This window comes from Mirounga leonina, unplaced genomic scaffold (assembly GCF_011800145.1).
Source record: "Mirounga leonina isolate KUSES-001 unplaced genomic scaffold, KU_Mleo_1.0 Mir_126, whole genome shotgun sequence".
In the NCBI taxonomy this organism is placed as follows: Eukaryota; Metazoa; Chordata; class Mammalia; order Carnivora; family Phocidae; genus Mirounga; species Mirounga leonina.
Window position 1 is genome coordinate 24,102,336 of NW_023270314.1, and position 19,249 is coordinate 24,121,584.

Consider the following 19,249-nt stretch of genomic DNA (forward strand, 5'->3'; position numbering starts at 1 on the left):
AAGCCCTACCCTCAACCCTGCACATTTAACTGCGACAGACGGAGACATCTGGCGGGAGGGTGGTGGAGCCAAGAAAATTCCTATAAATTTAAATTCGATGATGGTTACAATTAACTCCACAACAAACGTGTACTTAAACAGAAAGCGTTGCTGGGCGTTTGGACGCAGCTCGAGCTGCACGTGAGAGGAGAGAGCGTTCAGAGTAGCCGTGGAATGTCCTCAGCTTGAGAGCAGGACGACGCTACCGCCACGCTCTTGCCCCTGCCAGCGAGGAGAGGGTGCAGGCCCACCAGCTCGGGCCTACCTCACCTTCACACGCCTGTCCTCCCCAGCTGGCCTCTACCCACCATTCTCCTCCTCCGCCTTGGGAGCATTGAGGATTTTAAGAGGAGAGGGGCTAATAAAAGGGTCAAATAAAATCATAATATTGAACAGAATGAAATATCTTTATTTGCCACCAAAAAAAAAAAAATTCACAGCAATCCCTCTGGGACGGGAGCAGGGTGGGGATTGCACACGTACACGCACACTCACGCTCATGGAGAGAGATGGGTGATTTGAATCTCATTCCAGGTGAGTCCTCCCCCCCACCCCATCCCCTCTGGGTAGAAAGAAATGCTTGTGAAATTTATTTACAAAAATTCAGGCCCCAGCATGGGGGAGGCCCCCAATCCCACCTCCCTCCTGCCTCCTCCAACCTAATCTTTTTTTTCTTCCTTAAAAAAAAAAAAAAAGGAGGTAACAACTGCATAGACTATAGCTATAAATCCATGGAGTGGGGCACGGCTTGGAAATAGGTTAGGAAACCTCAATGCACCAGTTAAGAAATTTCAAAGGAGGGCTCTACACGTTCACGGGGAGAACAACTAGGCTCAGGCGGGGCCTGGGCGCAGACGGAGGTAGGACACGGACTTTGCACACCTAACACCAGGTCGAAGGTACAGAAATTTCACAGCAAGGCAGGATCACATTTAGCTGCCCCCTAGCAGTGGGGCGAGGTGGGGTAGGGGTGGGGAGCCCAAGAAGTCTCCCCTCGCAGACACGGTGTCTTAGCAGATCTTATCACTTGGGCAAGGGAAGGCTTTTAGTTCAAGGATTTGTTCGCTCAGGCGCCTACTACTGTCGCCCCTCCCCCACCCAATCCGAGCAGCAAGACGTTGTCGCGAGGTGTGTTTTCTTTTAAATAGAGTCTTGGCCTCGGCGCCAACGATGTCCACTCGCCGTGGGTTAGACACTTCCCTTCACCCTCTTTCCAGGCCCGGTCCCTGTCCCACAGCGAGTCAGACGGAAGGTGAAGGAGGTTCCAGAAAGAGGTGCGGGCGACGGCAGTGGGGGCCAGCCCTGGCCACAGTCCAGTTTTCCACCCGCGGAAAGAAGGCGAGTTAGAAAATAAAAAATAAAAATAAAATAAAATAATTTTCCCCCTTTCCCCCTTCCCCGTAAAGGGCCCGGTCTGCGGTTACAGCAGAGGATTTCCCGAGAAATACTGCAGCCGGTCTCTGCTTAGTTTTTTTTCTTTCATCCTTCTGTTCTGAAACCAAATTTTCACTTGTCGGTCCGTCAGGTTCAGCATCCGGGACAGCTGCAGCCGCTTCTCTTTGTTGATATACACGTTGAAGAAAAACTCTCGCTCCAGTTCCCGGATCTGGAATTTCGAATAAGGGCAGCGCTTCTTGCGGGTGCGGGGGGCGTCTGGAGGGGAGGGAGGGGACAAGTGCGAGGAGAGGGGAGAGAGACACGTGAGACCCGGGCGACCCCAGCCCGCTGAGCGCTCGGCGACCCTTCTCCCAGCCCCACCGCCAGGCAGCCCTCCCGCCAGGCCGGCCTGCCTTCCCCGCTCGGGCCGCAGGGCTGGGGCAAGCCCGGGACCCCCTGCCAGGTCTGGCTCGACCGATCCGCGGCCGCCGCGGGGTCACCGCCCCTCCCCTCGGGCGAGAGCCCCGGCTGGTGGAGTCCGGGGAAGAAGGAGACCAGCCGGGCCAAGTGCGTCCGGGGGGCCCGCCGGCTCAACCGCTGTCCTCGGCCCCTTCCTGCGCTGCCCTCCAAGTGGCTCTGAGCACCCACCCACCCCTCCCGCAGAAATCTGGGGGGACCGCGGAGAACAGGCGCGAAGAAGTGAGAGCTGGCGAGAGCAGTGTGGAGACGGGGAGGAAGCGAGCGAGCAGGCACCAAGGACACCCGAGAGCCGCTTCCGGGGGCCCTGGCGCCCCGGGACGCCCGGAGGGCCGCGCCTTCCACGCTACCGGGCTAGGCCGGCGCTGAGGCCGCGGACCGCAGGGAAACACTGAGACCCGGGCCTGGAGCCGCGCGGAGCCCTGAGCCGCCTCTCCCCACCCCCTGTCGCCATGACTTCCGGCTTGCTGGGGTTCTGCTCAAGGACCCGTGAACACATAGTTTGAACATTTCAAAAATAGTTTTTAAAAGAAGCAGAGCAGTCCTGGCTTGCCTCTCCGGTCTCAGGTTCTGCTCCATTGCCTCTCCCCTACCACTCCCCCTCTCTGAGTTTCTCCCTGTCTTTCCATCGCCCTCCCCTTTCTCCCCCTCCACCCCTCCCCTCCGTCCCACCCCCCGGCAGCCCGGCTCCCCATCCTTCCTTAAATGCTCTTCTAAGTTCACGATCAAAGTTAATATCGCTCGCGATGGTGGCGCTTTTAAAAATTTCACAGACCGAGGGAGATAACGGGGAGGGGGGTTCACCCGGCTTTTCCAAAGAGCCCTTTTCCCTCCCTCCCCACCCCTTCTCCATCGTAAAAAGTCGAGTCGTTGGGAGAGAGGGCTTTGTAGGTTATAATAAAATCCTTTGAATGCTTATAAAACTCCACATAAAATCGGACTGACCCAAAACACGAGGCCGTCCCCGCTCCCCTCGCCTCCCCCCTGCTCTCGCCCTCCCTCTCGCGCTCCCTCCCTCGCTGCCCGCCTGTGTCCCGGCCGCTGCTACCTACTGGGGGCGGCTCCCTTGGCCGGCTCCTTGGCCGCCGAGTGGGCTGAGCCGGACGAGCTGGGATTCGTGTTTTCCTCCTCGGCCTCGGCCTCGGCCCCCGCCTCAGCCCGCGACGCCAGTGCCGAGGCCGGGGTCGCCTCCGGCTCCCCCTTGGCCTCGCCCTTGCCTGGGCAGGGGGGCTCGGCGGGCGCGTCGCCGCCCCCGCAGTAGGCGTTGTCGAAGAAACGGTCGAAGGCTTGAGGCAGAACGCTGTTCTTGTTGACTGAGGAGTAGAAGCCGGCGGGGGCTGCGTGCGGGGCGCTGGGGTGGTGGTGGCCGCCGTAGGAGCCTTCGTTTTTCATGAGGATCTCGGTGACCGTGGAAGGAGGCAGGCACTCCCGGTGCATAAGCTCGTCGGCCGCCGCATAGCAGGAGGAGTAGCTGTTCCGGTGGTGCCACTTGCCGGATGGCTCCAGGCCGTAGGAGACCTCCCGGACCGGGGGCACTTGGGCTGAGTAGGGATAGGAGATCTGGCGAGAGGGGGCCTGGGGCAGGAAGGAGGAGACCGTGGAGAACTCGGGCACGTAGTAAGTGCAACTGGGCAGATAGAGGTTGGAGGCGCAGCTCCCTCGCTCGCCGAAATCAGCGCCCCTCTCCTTGCGCGACGGCGAGCAGAAGTTGCCCAGGTTGACCGAGTTAAACATCGTTCTCTTCTCCTGCCGGCTCCAGATGGAGGTTTTGGACCCGATCTAGCGAGGGGGGAAAATTTGGGAAGGCGAGATGACGCGTTATCCGTCTTAGTCTCTCTCCCTGAGCACGTGATCCAAAGTAGATATTGTCATATATCAGTTCGGAGCACTTCGCAGACGTAGGAGGGGTTCTCTCTTAGGTAAGATGGGGACGTTCAGGCGATTGGTTTGCAAACACCGCAGAAACATTATGAAAATCAATTGCAGATTTGTATTCGTTTTTCTCTCGTCACTCCCCTCCTCTCCATTCCACAGAGCGAGCAAAGGAGGAGAGAGAGGGTTGGGGTGGGGTGGGCGGTGGGATGGGCGGTGGGGGGGGTGGCGGGGAGGGGGTAATTGTATTTTTTTCTAGCTGCTTCTCCCCCCACCCCAGAATTGAGGGAAGGAGGAGGGCTCCCACCTCTGGGGGGTCTTGCCTCCTCCGGATGATGAGCCCAAGACTGAGGTGGGGATGAAGACCTCTTTCCCCACCGCCTGGTTCCGCGGGAGATGTGAATCCTTCCCAACTCTCAGGGACTCTTACCCCGCCAACCCGCAGAGGGCCAGCGCCTCTTTACAAGAGTTTGAAGAAGTCCATTCTTTTCTTGGCCAGGGCTGTGTGTCAGGACTCCCCTTCCCCTTTGGAGAGACTCCTCAGAAGAGTATGGGAAGTTTTCCAAAGGTGAGGCAGCCCAGCACCAAGCCAGGGTCCCAACTTTGTCTGGCTCTGCTGTGCTGCCTGCGGCTAGGGACTCAGATTAGTCATAAACGAGTGGTAAGCAGTGCGCCAGCCGCCCAGCCGGTGCCTGGCCAAGTCTGGGGAAAAACCTTCTCTAATGTTGTGTTAAATATTTAGTATGAGAGAGTGGCCCTGGGTGAATATTTCATGCCTGCCTTTATTGTCAATCAATGTGCAGAAAGCTACATCCACTGTGGATTTTGAAATCTCAAACCCCAAAGATAAAGATCGGAATGAGAGCCATGTATTTTCTCTGTCTGGGGTCCTTTGGGTTGGGGGCTCAGCCTCAGCTTGGGGGCCAAAAAGAAGCCTGGAGTCAGGGTCCAGGAAGGATATGGGGGGGGGCTGGGTTTGGGGCTCCTATCCTTGAATGATTTGGGGGCTGGGAGGTGGGCAGTGGGGCCAGGTGTGGGTCTGCTGGACAGACTAGCAGGGGAGTGGAAGGGAGCTGAGGAACCTGGGTGGGCAGGGCAGGGCCAAGGACCACTCCCTAATGGAGGCCCCCAGCCCTGCTCCCAGGGGGCTGTAGGCAGGCCTTGGTGCCTCTTTCCCATTTCTCAGCCCTTCCCTGCCCTCTTCCATGTCCACCAGCCTCCTAGACATCTGTGGCCCAAGAGGTGGACTCAGTAGTTCTGCCCTCCTTCGCCTCTCATCCCTCTGGGCACCATGGGACACATCTAGGCAGCTGAGAATCACTTTATTGAAAGGTTCTGGACTGGATCCAAGGGGCCAGAGCAATCGCCATAGGCAGAAAGCAACCTTGGATCCAAAGAGGAGCTACCAGGGCATGATTTGTTCAGGCAGGAGGGGAGGACTGAAGCCCTGCAAGGACTCAGGGAAAGCCAGAAATAGCCCAAACCCTCTTTTAACCCCTAACTCCTGGTTAAAATTGATTTCTACTTTACAAGTACTATTTGGATTTGATTTTCCTTGCTGAGCTTGGTGACACATACTGAGGCCCCAAAACCAGATGGAGAAGACACAAAAAATTTTTTCATGTCCCCAGATATAACTCCCCAAATCCATTCCTTCTCAATCCTCCTGCCTTCCCAAATTTGCTCAGCCTTTAGAGCATCACCTGGAGTGGAGCCACGTTGGCCACGGGTCTCATTCTTGGGGTGGCTCTGGAATACCCAAGGATACCCCTCTACCCATTATTTGGTGGGCCATACTTCCTGAGCCCTTCTTTAGTCCTGGCCAGATCTTAAAGGATGGCAAAGAGGAACTAGATTGCGGCTTTGCTCAAGTGTGGGACTTCTCCGTCAGTGAGGAACTGCAAGAAGAAAAATTTGTTGCTTTCCTCCTTCCTCTACCTCTTTTTATAGGGTGACCTGGGGCTAGCGTTTTTAATTATAATGATGGGGAACTATGGACTATGGCTTTTATGGGGTTCATGCTGACCTCATTAAACTCAAGTTTATTGGAGGCAAAATGTTCTCCAAACAGTGATAGGAACCAGCAAGAGGGAAGAGAGAGGTACCCCTATCCCTTGCAGAGGTGGGGATAAGAGCTCAGAGTCTCGGCTTCGGCTTTTCCCAGTTCCCCCAGGGCCCTGCTTCCTTCTCCATCCTGGTCTCCAGGGCGATGTGGGGCCTAAGCCCCCAAGGCAAATTCTGTACTGCAGAGGCCGACAGTGGGGAGGGGTACGCTTCCTGTGAGGAGCCAGCTGTGGGCCTGAGCACTTGAATTTGACCACCAAAGTTTGTTCCAGGGCCACCATAAAAGTGAGCCAGGCGGCTGCAAGGAGCCAGTGGTGGCTTTATTTCCTTGAAACAAAAAAGAAGGCAAGAAAGAATGTCAAAGAAGTTGATGTCCAGGAAACTCTAGGTCTCCCAACAGAGGCTTCTGAGAATTAATATTCTTCCCCCTAAAAGTAAGGCATGAAGTTCAATTTTTTTTCCTAGTTTTGGTCCGACTTTTAATTTTTCAACAACTTTTTAAAAATCCCAGCAACTGGAGGTCGCTGCCAGAGTCAAGGAAAGAAGGCCCTGGACAATGAGGTCAGCAAGGTATTGATGGGCAAAAATGCCCACAGTGTGGGCTGGCCACTTCCCTGCCCAACCCTCAGTCCAGGACCACTCCAAAGCATAGATTGTGGCGCTTGCCCCAGGCTGCACCCCAGAGCATCAGTGCATCCCCCCAACATGAGACTCAACTGTGGTCCCAAATCAGTTCCTAAGAACCGTGGCAAGCCCCACTCCCTGGCGGGAGGTGGCTTCCCCTCCCCCATCTCATGGGTGCCTGTGGCCCTTCCACAATCCTGGAGTCCCATCTTTCACCTGAAATCCTCCAGGGCCTAGCTCACTGGTTCTTGGTGGCCTCAGTCGGCACCTCCAGCCCGCCTGCCTGCCTGGCCGCTTCCAGGCAGCTGCGTTTTGGTCCAGGCAGCTGATGCTGTACTCTGGCCAGGACCAAAACAGATCTAGTGATGCTCCCTTCCACACGCGGACACCAGAGGCAGCTTCAGAAGGGGGTAGTATCTTCTGAATTCTGAATCCCCGCATGGGAGACCCCACACACAGCGCTGGCTGGCCTTGCAGCTTGTCCACCTCCCAATTCTAGAGAGCAGATTGGGGGAACCAGGGAAAGGGGCCCATCCCACAGACCAGGCACCAAGAGGGAAAGCCAGAGAGGAGAAAGAGGGACCATTAGAGCTCCGGTGGGCTTGGACTCTAAGTTCAGTCCCATGTGGAGTCAGTAAGAGATAAGCATCAGGCGCGTGGACAACCTCAGCGCTCGGAGGCTTGGCCCACAAGGATGAACCCTCATTAGAAATCAGCTCGCACCTTGTTGCACGTCTTTCTCTCCCCTTAGAGCAATCGGGGGTGTTTAGTAATCCCTCTATAGTGTGCTTGGGGATTTTTAGGCCAGCGGTTTACCTTGCATCCCAGGACACATCTCACTTTCAGCCAAAGAACTAGAGGGGGGGTGGTGGGACTGCTGGTCTTGGCCCCCACCTCTCCTCAGCCCTGGCCATTGCCCCAAGCCCAAGGGCCCAAGTCAGGTCACCCAAGCCAGTGGATGCTGCTCTGAGGTTCCTCGGCTCCTGGAAGTGACAGGGGGAGGGAGAAGGGCAGCTTCTCCGCCCCCCGCAGCCCCACCCACCTTCCTCCGCGGAGGGATTGTCCCAGGAGGCTAGCAACGCGACCCCATTTCTCCCCATAAAAGTCCCATTTTACGAGCCAGTTTCACTGGGCCCCTCACCAAATGCTCTAAAATGAAGGGAATGCCTTAAAAGCAGTCTGAATTGAGCTGCTACTATTGGACCTTGGTGTCCAAACCCAGTTACAGCAGCACAGAAATGTCTTTTCTGGGCCAGACTGCCCTGTTGGGCCACCCGGATCTCTGGCCGCCCCGCCGCCAAGCGGAGGCCCGTTGGCCCGAGCCGCCATTCCCTGGCTTTAGCGCCTACTTAGGCTCGGACCCAGTCCGCGCAGATCAAAGTGAGCTCGCGGCATTTTTATGAGATGAACTTCAGTGGCTCTTTACTTGTAATCAGACGCCTGGGTCGAAAATGCAAAAGGGAACAGCCCATCAATCCAAAAAGGAAAAGGGGGGTGTGGAGAGAGAGAGAGAAAGAGAGAGAACACTAGGGAGAAGAGGGGGACTGGGATGAAAAAATTCAGGTGACGCATAGCAGGAAGATTCTGGTCACCACCAACAAAAAAAAGACCCTTTGCCTGCAGCAAGAACGGTTTGTGGGTCTGTTCCAGCCTCCACGCCCCACCATCTGCCTGTACACTTCGCCCCGATTTCTGGGGGGCCAGGAAACCTGACTCGCCTGCGTGCTGAAGCTTGATCCGAAAGCTTCCACAGTGTGGACGTGCCATGTGGGGCGAGTGTGGCCGCCTGCCCTCTCCTGCCCCAGCGGGGAAGTCGCCTTCTGCTCGCGATTTAAAAGTCTCTCGCATTTTGCTGCTTTTCTCTCTGTGGTCTCCGTGGTTCTCTCGTCACTACAGCCAGAAGTTGAGTTACAGGAAGATTCACCAGAGATTTATCGCCTGGCTCCAAACTTGGAGAGCCCCGTTGTCATAAACAGCCGTCTATTGTCTAGACTTTTATCTCCGGGTATGGATCGTGCATTATTGAGGCTCAGGAGACACGGGTCTGGCTCGGTGGGGTGTGTGTGACGCCAAGCGCTTGCCCCTTGCCCCCCAGGGTTTCGGTGTGTAAGTTTAGGAAAGTGCACAGATTTGTGTGTGCCCCTGGAGCTGGGCAGGTACACCTGAGTGTCCAAGTGGGGAGGCACAGGGTGGGGAGGGTCTCTCTGTGCCTGGGAACATTTTGGTGCATGGACTTGTGTGTTGGGTGAGAATTTGTCACAGTGTGCTTTGTTTCTGGGGCATTTTAAGTATTCCTGTCTGGTTTTTGCAGGTTTTATTAACCTGCATCCGCTTGGCCTATTTATGTCCCTTTGAAGGAGATCATCTGGTGTTTTTCAATATTGGAGCCCATTGTGTGTGTGTGTGTGTGTGTTCTCCGAGGAAATGGATTTGGGTGATACCTTTTTAGTCTTACTCCCTTAGATTCCTCCACTTACCCTAAATCACACCTCAGCCTCTGCCTTGCCCCAGAGTCTGGCCCTGCTCTACTCCCTAAAAGTCCGGAAATCTCCCAAGCAGCTACCAATTTTCTGTCACAGGCACAAAACACATTTTTTCAGGATGAGGTCTGGCTATCTCTGTCTTTCCCACATTAGGGGGAAATGTCCCAGCTCATAAACTCCCTCACTTCCTGGGGCTTCCCTTCTCAGAGCTGAGGGGGACATCAGAAAGGGCCTCCCCACTTCATTCTGACCTTTTAAAATACTCTCCACACAACTCTAGATAATACCAAAGGGGCCTGCCGCTCCCTCCCTGGGGCTTTCTGGCAGCAAATGTCCTCACCCTGGCCACCTCCTCAGCCCCTGGAGCTCAGGCAGTGGGACATTTGCCCAGATTAAATGTCTGTGGGAGAGACGCCTATCACCTTAGAGCTCAGGGTCAGATGCTGTTTTTCTAAGCCTGGATCCTTTAACACCATCAGAAATAATCAAGTCCTCCCCCTTTGTTTTTCATTATCAGGATGCAGGGTGGGAGGGCTCTTAGGCCCTGAGGCCTGGGAGCTCCACTGACCACCCCCAGTGCTCCCGGCTGCTCCCACCTGGGTGTCAGGTCTTCCTTCGGGTCCCTAGTAGCCCTTAGGCACCTTAGCCTGGTAGGTAAAGTGGGAGGGGACTGACCCTAGAGGCTGGTTTCCAGTTGAGAAGGGCGGAGGTGACAAAATTAGGGCTTTGTGGAGTATCAGATTGAACCAGAAGTCCCCAGAATTGTCCTGAGCATCTCTCCCTTCCCTCGCCATTAGAAAAGCAACGATTAGGCCTAAAAAGGGCTCCGTGGGCACAGAGCAGGAGAAAACAGGCTGTCAGGGCCAGGAAAAAGGAGGTGAGCCCTTCACAGACACCCCTACGCTATATTCTCTCTCTCTCCCTCCCTCTCTCCCCCAGTGCCACCCTGCAGGGAAAAGATCAAGGATTCCACTTCAGGTTCCTTTCTCTGGCGACTTGGCTTTCGGCTGAGCCGCCCGCTGCCCCCAGCCCGCAGCCCGCCGGGGTCGCCACCGCCCCCGCAGCTCCGGAACTCACTTTCCCTCCGGCTGGCCCGCTGCGGCGCCGTCTTCCTCTGTCTCTCCCTGCCTCCCTCCGTCCTTGCCTCTCCCCCACTTCTCAGGCCAACAGATTTCGAATATGCTCCTTTCTCCGCACCCCAGGCCTAGGCTGAGCCCGCTCAGTGCTCGAGGATCGCGGCGGCAGGTCCGGGTCCTCGGCCTGCGCGCTTTGCTCCCAGTCCCGCCCGCTGCAGCCTCCTTTGCTAGTTGCCGGGTTGAAACGCTTCTCTCTCGCTTGTCTGCTTCTCCCCCTTTCTCTCCGCCTCTTGATCTGAAAAATAAATAAATCCAAGTCTCCTACCTCATCAGCCCTCCCACTGGCGCTGCCTCACTTCTCCTCCTTACCGAGTGTACCGCCTTATTTTCAGAAGGAAATCTTAATAGACATTTAGGCTGTAAATGAACTTTTCTTTGTGACGGCTAATTTTCTTTCCAATTCTTATGTCCTGCTCCTTTTCCTGGTGGAATGGAACGGATTTAGAAGTCTGCAGTAGGGGAGGGGAGTGTGGAAAGACGGAGCCCAGAGTTACAGACAGTGGCGAGAGACACGGAAGACCCAGAGATACAGAGAGCAAAAGAGGCGTTAGGCTGGGAAGAGGAGGGAGAGAGGGAGGGAGGGAGGGAGGGAGAAAGGGAGGGAGGGAGGGAGTCCCAGCGGGCGGGAGTGGAGCCAGAGAGAGAGAGAAAAGGAGAGAAAAGTTTCCCAGAGTCTTCATTAGTTGACTTCTCTGTCCGCTGCTTCCCCGAGCCGGTGGAGCTCACCCCCAATAAAGGAAGGAAGGGGGTCTTTATTTTTTTCTAAGGCCCCAAAGAGTCCAGTGTTTACAAGCCTAGAAATGCTACGGCCATGTCCAGGCAGAAAGAAAGGCTGAAATGGAGGACTGACGCCTTCCTTATAAGGTACGATGCTAACTTGACCTTCACTTTGTCATGGCGCCCCCCGCCCACCCAGACTGCTGCAGGCAGCCTGGCAGAGCGCACAGCCGGCAGACCCTGGCCTCTGTTCTCCCTCCTTCCTCTCCTTCGCTTTCAAATCTTTCTTTCCTTTTTTAAATGTTCCTCCATTTTTCTTCTCTTATTTCCTTTTCTAGCTTTTCCTTTTTATTTCCTTCCTTTATTCCCTGTGGTTTCTCCTCCTGCCCCTTTTCTTTCACTCATTCCTTTTATTCTTGTCTTCCTGTTTCATGGTTTCCCTTGACTCTCTCTTGCCTGGCTCTCTACCACAAACTCTCTCTCTCTCTCTCCCTTCCCCGCCCCCGCCCAGGCTTCTGGTTTCTGGTGTTCTGAATCCCAGAAACAAGAAAGCAGATTTTCAGTTTTTTCCCCATCCCCAACCCAACCAACCTCCAGGGCCCTAACCTGATTTCTGCTCCCATCCAGGTGTCTCTGGGGAAGAGGTCCAGGAAAGAAGGCCAAATTGGGATCAAAGGGGGCTTCACTCTGGACCCAGTGCCCACTTGAGGATGACAATGAACTTGGTTTTGGTAAGACCCTGTCTTCCTCTCACTGGCCTAAATTGCCAAGTCTCTGTGACCTTAGTAGTTTTGAACTGAGGGTGAAGCCCTTCATTGTGGGGGAACATGGGAGAGCAGAGACTACTGGCCCTGAGACTAAGGGGGAGATTTAAGTACCAAATTGTTTGCCCTTCTCTGAGCTCCCAACCCCTAAAATTGTAGAGATTTCCCTTAACACATCTGGGAAGGGGATTTAGAGAACTGGGGATTTCTGGAGATTCACACACACATAAAAATAGGAAAGAGAAAGGCAATCTACCTCTCTCTCTACCTTACCTCTTGCTGCCTTCCAGGCTCCAACAGAGCCTCTGACATTAACTCTAATCCTATCTTGTGCGGCTATAAAATAAATGATATTATCGACACCCCTATAATTATCTATTATTTGATAATTACAATACTAGATGAGGCAGGTCTATACAGACAAAGTAAAACCAAACAAATATTTTGGAAAATGAAACTGGATCACTGAAGCCTTCAAAATCTCTTAAAGAATCTGTGATTTCCTGCCTTGGACCTCCTTGGTTCAGGAGTAGCCATCTTGTAGGTCTTAGGGTGACATTGGGAGACCCTACTACCTCCTTTTCCTCCATATCCCATATAACACCCCCCCTCCTCTGCACTGACACCAGAGAGGATCAGACAATAAAAGGGAAATGCTTTCTCTCTCTCTCTCCCTACAATTATCCAGATAATTGCATGAATTCTTCCTTGAATATTGCTGTGTAGTCAGGACTGGGATTTCAGCAGGAAGTGCAAGGGACAGGATTCCAAATGGGGGAAGTTGAGAGGGTCCTGCGTTGTTACATTCCCAGACTTTATAGTTCTGTCTAGTGTTACATTGTTTCTTCAGGCAAAGATCTTTGTTCGCCTTCAGTCATATTTCTCCCTTCCCCCTCCCTTTCCTTCTCTCTCCCTCCCCCCTTTTTTGGTCCCTTTAAAGGAGACTCAGACCATCTTATGCTCTTAATAGATGACCATAAAAGTAAAATTAATTCCCCCCTGCCCTTTAATATCAATATCTCTTCGTTAAGTATGCACATTGGTGAGAATAAACAGAATTAAGTGTTGCAACCCAAACCAGCAATTACATCCAAGGTTGGGTTTTTTTATTATGGGGTCTGGCTTATCAGGGGGTGTTAACTCTGCCGCAAGATAACCAGGGGTTATTTGTATTATTATTTTTTTTACAAGCTCACTGGGGCCTGAGCCAGTACCAACCTGGTAGAAAAAGCAACCATGAAGCCAGAGAGGGAAGAGAGCTCCAGACAGAGATGAAACCACGCGGAGTAATGCAGGGAAAGGAGGAGGCAGCCGGTCTCGGAACAAGTGTGGCAGAGAGCAAGACAGGCACTCACAGACAGAGGTTTACATATTTTTATTAAAATTTTTTTTTAATTTGGGGCTTGATGAAGAAAAGGGAAAATTCAGAAGAGCGGAGAAGAGAGGGAATTATCCGAGTCCCAGCGTGAACGCCCCAGAAGGGGACAAGACTGGATACGGCGAGCGAGCAGCGGGAGCCCGAGCAGCACCGGGCCAGGGCTCTGGCTCCGACTCGGCCGGCCGCCGCTGCCCCACACGCTGTGGGCTGGTCCTCGGAGCCCCCCCTCGCGGCCGCCAGGGCTTCCGCGCTCTCCTTATCATCTCCATCTTTATGACGAGGCTTGTTAACAAGACCAGCGAGCTGGCCACGCACATCTATCTCAGCCGCTCACGCTCAGCCAAGCAGCGGCCGGCGCGGGGACTGGCGAGGCACTAATTAATTGATTCCTTTGGACAGTAAAATATGGCAGTGTCTACACGGAACCCATAAACAATATCTCTGCGGGGTGTGAGTGCATTGTCTTTCAAAGAATTTTTCCATAGGCGTGTGTCAGGTAGTCTCGGATTTTTAGCTACTAAAGAAAGACCCAAGTGGGACTCATTTTTCCGGGGCCAAAACAGAGTTCGCTCAGGGTCAGAAAATGCTTTCGGCTATTATTGCCTCTCCAAAAGGGTTAGTGGATTTTGTTGGGAAAAACTTGGGTTCCAGGGTAAACTTTCCCTGCTGCCGGTGTAGACCCGGCCAGCATTAAGGATGCTAACCGCTGCTGAGGAGCTAGGTGGGCTAGAATCCTCTTCCTGGTTAGCTGAGAGGGAGTGGGGCTGCTCTGGGGTTTGAGAGGGACGTAGGAGACCAGGTCGGGCCTTTCTTTCATGCGTCTTTCTCCACTGGAGATTTTAAAAATAAATTTAAAAAAATTTAAACAAACTTTGGCTTTCAGGAACCCTGAGTGCCCAGCATACACCTAGAACTTGCCTTTCCCCCAACCTGCCTGTTACACAACTTGCCAGGTCACTGCACTTCCCTCTTCCCTCCCCAGCCCCCTTTCTTAACTGGCAGCCTAGAGTAAGTCTCTAATATATTTATCTTAGGTCTAGAAGAACAAGTCCTGAGACACAGGGGTAACCTAATTATATAATGCTCATTCCATACAGGCTGTGATTATGCAGTCAGACCCTGCTGCAAACAGGACTTGGGATTCTAAATATAGACCCTGACTTTGGCAAGAGATGTACTAGGGAAACTGAGATAGGAGACCACTTATATAAATAATCCATATAGACATAGAAGGGGTTTTTTAAAGATGGAAATAATAGAAAAACAGAAAGACAGAAAAGAGGCTCAGCTGGTGGAGATGGTTATTGCCAATGCCTGAGCTTCCTCCTGCTACTGTTTGTAAGATAGCCAAATAGATGTGTATTATAAATACAATAATATGTGAGCTCAAAGAATGTACTGCAATGTATTTGGTACGCACACACCATGTAAACAAACTAATTTACAGAACATATTTTTTCATACATTGGGTAGATACTCAATTTGTGTATATATAATAATATGATGTATTTTCCATGCGCTTTTTATGTGGATGCATTAATATCTGGATGCATTTCCATGCATGATTTTATACAGCTTATGGAATGGATACATCTATGTAGCTAAATCGATGAGGACTGTATATTCCCTGTGTAGGATATATATGCAAGTGTACCGTTTATGTAAATGAATCTTTACAAGTGGTGTTTATCCATGCTCTGTGTAACCTTTTCCCGGAAGGTTGCTTTCCCATACAAATAAAAGTGCCTCTGTATGTATGTTTCTTAGAGAAATATATTTTCCATGCCCAGTATGTACATGTAATATAGATATCTGTGCCTTTTAGACTGTTTCAATGTATCCCTTATGTTGGCTGTACCAAGTGTGTGTTTTCTGAAACATCTTTCCCATGCCCCGCATACGGACCATGCATCTTTCACAGGGAACTTTCCTAGCAAGAACCGCCCGCGAGTTCCATCCGCTCAGACCTGTCCTCGAAGGAAGTTCTCCACGCTGGGACGTGGAAACTGACAAAGTGAAGCCTTGTCTCCGGGTCTCCGGGAAGTGGCTCTGGCTCAGAGAGGAGGGATCACCCACCGGCAGCCGGCTGGGCCACACTGGCTCAAGGTCCGGCTGTGTTTGGTCTCCCGTGAGCCCAGTTCCTCGCCTCGGGTGCCGGGCTCCTGGAGGCGGCACAGGCTTTAGGGGCCAGCGCCGCCGGCGGTGAGAAGCCCAGCGGGAGGGCGGACGGCCGCTGTGGGGACGCCACGGGCCCAGCAGAGGGAGGGCACTTAGCAGAGAGGCCTGGTCCCCGCAGCGTGGCAGCGCCTGAGACTCGGGCTGTTCTTCCAGGTCTCCCACAAACTCGCGGGGCGCGCCCAGGCCCAGGGTGCTCAGGGCCGAGTGGCTGGGCGGGGCGGGGCTCGACAGCCTCCTCTGCTCCGGCCAGCAGGGGTCATCCCGTCGGTGGCGGGGGCCCGGCGGCCCTCGGGCGGCGACCGGCGCTGCTGGCGGCTGTTGGGCGGGGAGCTGCGCGGGGAGCAGGGGCTGAGAGGCGCGCCGGGTCTCCCCTCCCCGGGGCCCTGCAGCGGGCCGGGGCCGGGGCGGGGGCCGGGGCCGAGCCGGCCGGGGCCGTGGACCGACCTCCCAGAGCCCTCTCCGCCGGGCCAGGCCACGGAGCGCTCCAGGCGCCCGCGTCGGCCACCAGCGGCCGCCGCGCCTTTGTCTCGGGGCCTCCCTTTGAGCGGCGACCGCGAGCACGGCGCCGGGCCGCAGCGGTGCGGGGCGTTCAGGGCGGCGGGCGCGGGCCGCACGCTTCTCCACGGAAAACCCGCAGCTCTGTCTCGCCGGAGGCAGACGCCGGAAGGCGGCCGCGCGGGCCTGAGGCTCGGCAGACGCGCGGCTGCGGGACCCGGCGCCTGCAGCCCACCGCGCGCTGAATTACACCGGACCCTCCGGCGCCTCCCTGTGCCCGCCGCGCAGAGAGGGTTGGGGGCTCCGGGGTGCGTTTCCCGCGCGGGCCCGGGGCCTAAAAGCCGCTCCTATTATCCTGGTAATGGCGGGGAGGATGGGCTGGGGCTCCGGCCTGTCCGGAACCCAAGGTCCCGGGGGTTGCTTTGTTCGTAGATGGGGCTGGCGGTCCCTGCTCTGCTCTGGGTCTGAGCCATCGATCGCGCGCCGGGTTTCCGGCTGCATTAGCATCCACAGGACCCGGGCGGCCGGGCTCATCTCCCGCCCGCTCGATAGCGGCTTTAAATACCGGAGCTGTGTCTATGCAGGTCAGAGTGGAGTGGAACTGGGTGGATAACCGGGGCCAGGGATGGTATAAACTTACAAATACACGACAGCAGAAATATTTTCTACCTGAAGTATCCAGATAATTCTCTCCATTTCTTGCTCCTCAAGACCCAGTTAGAGACGCGGGATTCTTTGTCTTAAAGTCCATGGAGTAAATTGTAGTTTGAGGGTTTAAACCAGACAAATAGTTGCAAAATAGATGCAATCCTTGCCCAGATGCAGAGTTCAGCCTTACCCTGAGTATTTGGGTTGAGGCTCCAACCATGACATTCTCTTTGGCCCAGAGACCCAAGGATAAGTTTTTTAACCATTAGGAGGAGGTTATAGTGTCTTTTCTACTCTGACAGTCTCCCCAATTATTGAGTTTTGGGACCTATGTAGACACCACCCAACAAGGTACCTCCTCTCTCAGATCCTCAGTGTCTCTGGGAATAAATCAAGGGAATAAATTAAAGGCCAGTTATTCCTGACCTCCTTAAATTCCCTCCCTTCTTTTTTAGCCAGAAATACCTTCACTGTTAATTCTTCCTGTATAGATGTGTCCTAAGAAGATCATAGTCTCTGGCCTGGGTTCACTGGGATTCAACTCCTGCCCCCCCCCCCTTAATTCGGACACAGACACAGCCAGCCACCCAGTCCCTCTCCCAGCTCATGGCTACCAGAAGCTATCCTGTCCCCAGCTTTGCCTGTACTCTGTGGAGGCCTTTGTATGAGTGACCCCCCAAAGCTTGGGATCTTCCTTCCTGCCCAAATCCCTCAGCTGCACAAGACAAGCTGTGTGTTAGGAGCAAAAGGAGAATGAGATTCAATTTAAATTTGTTAGTTTTTCTAGGAGTAAGGAAAGAAAGGGAGAGAGAGAGAGAGAGAAAGATTTCAAGGCAGGAGGTGTGGCTTGGACGCTAGGCTTGGTGGGGGCCCCTGCTATTTCAAAGCAGTCCCAGGAGGGTGGAGGGGGACTCTGGAGGAGACTCCCTGATTGGAGCCAGGCTGTGAGAAAGGGAAACTCAGGGACCAGAGGCACAAGGATGGAGGCAGAGGGAGGATGTCCCACCCAGAAGGAAGGGCTGAAGTGGAAGTGCAGGGGGCTCATGGGCTCTACCGGAACCCAGACTCTGGCTTCCACCTGGGCCTCTCTCTGGCAAGGCTCAGAGAGGGTTGTTGGCTGAGAGAGATGAAGCCTATTTCGCCAGCTCCAAGGGGTCTTTAGTCCCCTACCTAGTCATTTTGCAGGGCACAAAATGTGCTCTCAGAGTGAAGCCATGGGGTTAGACCCTGGGGTTAAAGTGTGGTTCCACCAGCCCCTACCCCATATCCCAGGGCACTCTTGCTATCCGTGCTCCAACCTACTTGAACCCCTACTGTGGTTTCACTTCTTGGAGATCCTGCAGCTCAGACTTCTTCTTTCTGGCCCTGAAGGTGGCTTCAGCCTCCTCTGGGCTGTCTACATTATTTTTATGACCCCATGACTCCTCAGATATCCCTCTCCCCCCCCAATCTTCTATCCCCCCAGTTTTCTCTCTGCTAGTAATTGCTTGGGACTAGAGCCGGCAGCTCATCAACAGATCGTGGTTGCTCGTATATTTTTGTTGCCCCTGCACCGTTCTTCCTTTATCATTATACATTTATTATTTTTATTATTCATCTGAGCTGGAGACAATCAAGTGGGGGAGCTGCTAGGAATGGGGATCCCATTCTTTCTGGGCAGTGGAGACCATGTGTGGGGAGTCAGTTTAAAATTCTTTCTCAAAAAAATCACATCATCGTTCAGTCATTTTTTAAATTGTTATTATTAATATGATGAAGCAACTCTGTACAAGGACTATATAAAGGGAAAACGTGCTAAAGACAGACGGCTGAATAGGAGGGCACACTACAGAGAGCTGGGAAGGGCATCTACCCACAGAGACTACACCAGGTACTAGCAACGGGCACAAGAGAACAGGACGCAGATTGACAGAGAAGCTCACGAAAGTCAAGTTTAAAGCGACAGGAAAAGAATATTGCATATCTTTGTACCCCCACCCCTTTTGGAGTGTTCTGGTCTCTTTTCTCTACTAGGCTGTGGGAGCCAGGCTGGAGTGGTGAAGCTTGAATCCAGCACCCCAGAGCCCACAAGGTCACAGGAGGGGCTGCATGAAGGGGTACATGAGTGACCAGGCAAAGGGGAGAGCGCCTGGTACCCAGGGCCAGCCCAGAAGGGATTGTGCCCACAGCTGGAATGGTGCTGATTTCTGCGAACTTGTATGTAGGCGAAACAAGTTTCTATCAGCGGGGAAGTGTGTCAGGTGCCCAGTGGGGGATGAGGGCAAGTGATTGTACGGCCACTCTGCAGGGCTGTATTTGGGGACATGAGGCTGACCGCTTACAAGTACAGTCAGGAATGTGGCATGGGCCCAATGGGGGTGCTGGGCTCCGCTGTGCCTCTGTTTGCCCACGCCTCTGCACAATCCTGTACAGGGACTTGAAGCTGTGTGCTGGTGGGAGAGTGGGAGGCTCTGTGGATTGCCATTCGAGGGTGGGTTAGGGGCGACTCTTCCCAGGCAAGAAGAACACCAAGCTAGCAGGCCAGTTCACACTGTGCGTGCTGGGCTTAACTCCCATCAGTCCCCTCTTCTCACCTTCTTACTCCTGGCAAGGGTGGGTCAGCAGACGGGGAGGTTGAGGGACTCTCACCAAGAGGGATAAAAACGGAGTGCAGGAAAGTGCGGTGGGGCTTCTTCACTGCCTCTCTCTCCTAAGCCAGCCTAGATCTATTGGGCTGGGGCTGGGGCCTGAAGGGCGCTATGAATAAAAGGCCCTGGGCTGAAGAAGCCACTCTGGCTTCCAAGCAGTTCTGGGGATGTGCCCCTGCTTCTGCTCTGGTCCTTGTACTCGGCGGCTCGCCAGCCAGGGGGAGGCGGAGGCAGCGGATCCTGAGACAAAGGGCCACTTTGGGGGGCGGGTGAGTGAGGATGGGTAAAAGAGAGAAAGGAGTTGTGTGGGGAGCAGCAGCGCCCCCCTCCTTCATTGTCACCAGCCTGGGAAACCCGGGCTGAGCAGGGG

At 54.1% G+C, this 19,249-nt stretch overlaps 1 protein-coding gene and 1 long non-coding RNA gene across 2 annotated transcripts; one reads left to right on the top strand and one right to left on the bottom strand.

Annotated features, from left to right (window-relative positions):
• Nucleotides 1-433: 433 nt before the first annotated feature.
• HOXC11 (homeobox C11) lies at nt 434-3,698 on the bottom strand. The gene is made up of 2 exons (XM_035002007.1): nt 2,946-3,698; nt 434-1,692 (listed from the first exon to the last, which is right to left on the bottom strand). Exons 1-2 carry the CDS (start codon nt 3,625-3,627, stop codon nt 1,460-1,462), a joined length of 915 nt encoding a protein of 304 aa, XP_034857898.1. The 5' UTR covers nt 3,628-3,698; the 3' UTR covers nt 434-1,459.
• Nucleotides 3,699-10,738: 7,040 nt separating this feature from the next.
• LOC118008778 lies at nt 10,739-14,788 on the top strand. The gene is made up of 3 exons (XR_004678751.1): nt 10,739-10,936; nt 11,417-11,520; nt 12,745-14,788. It is a non-coding gene; the product is annotated as an uncharacterized LOC118008778 (long non-coding RNA).
• Nucleotides 14,789-19,249: the final 4,461 nt, after the last annotated feature.

Coding starts and splice junctions, on each gene's coding strand:
- HOXC11 (XM_035002007.1), bottom strand. CDS start 3,627: ATGTTTAACTCGGTCAACCTGGGCAACTTCTGCTCGCCGTCGCGCAAG. Junction 1,693..2,945: donor GGCCAAGGGAGCCGCCCCCA/GTAGGTAGCAGC, acceptor CCTCCCCTCCAG/ACGCCCCCCGCACCCGCAAG.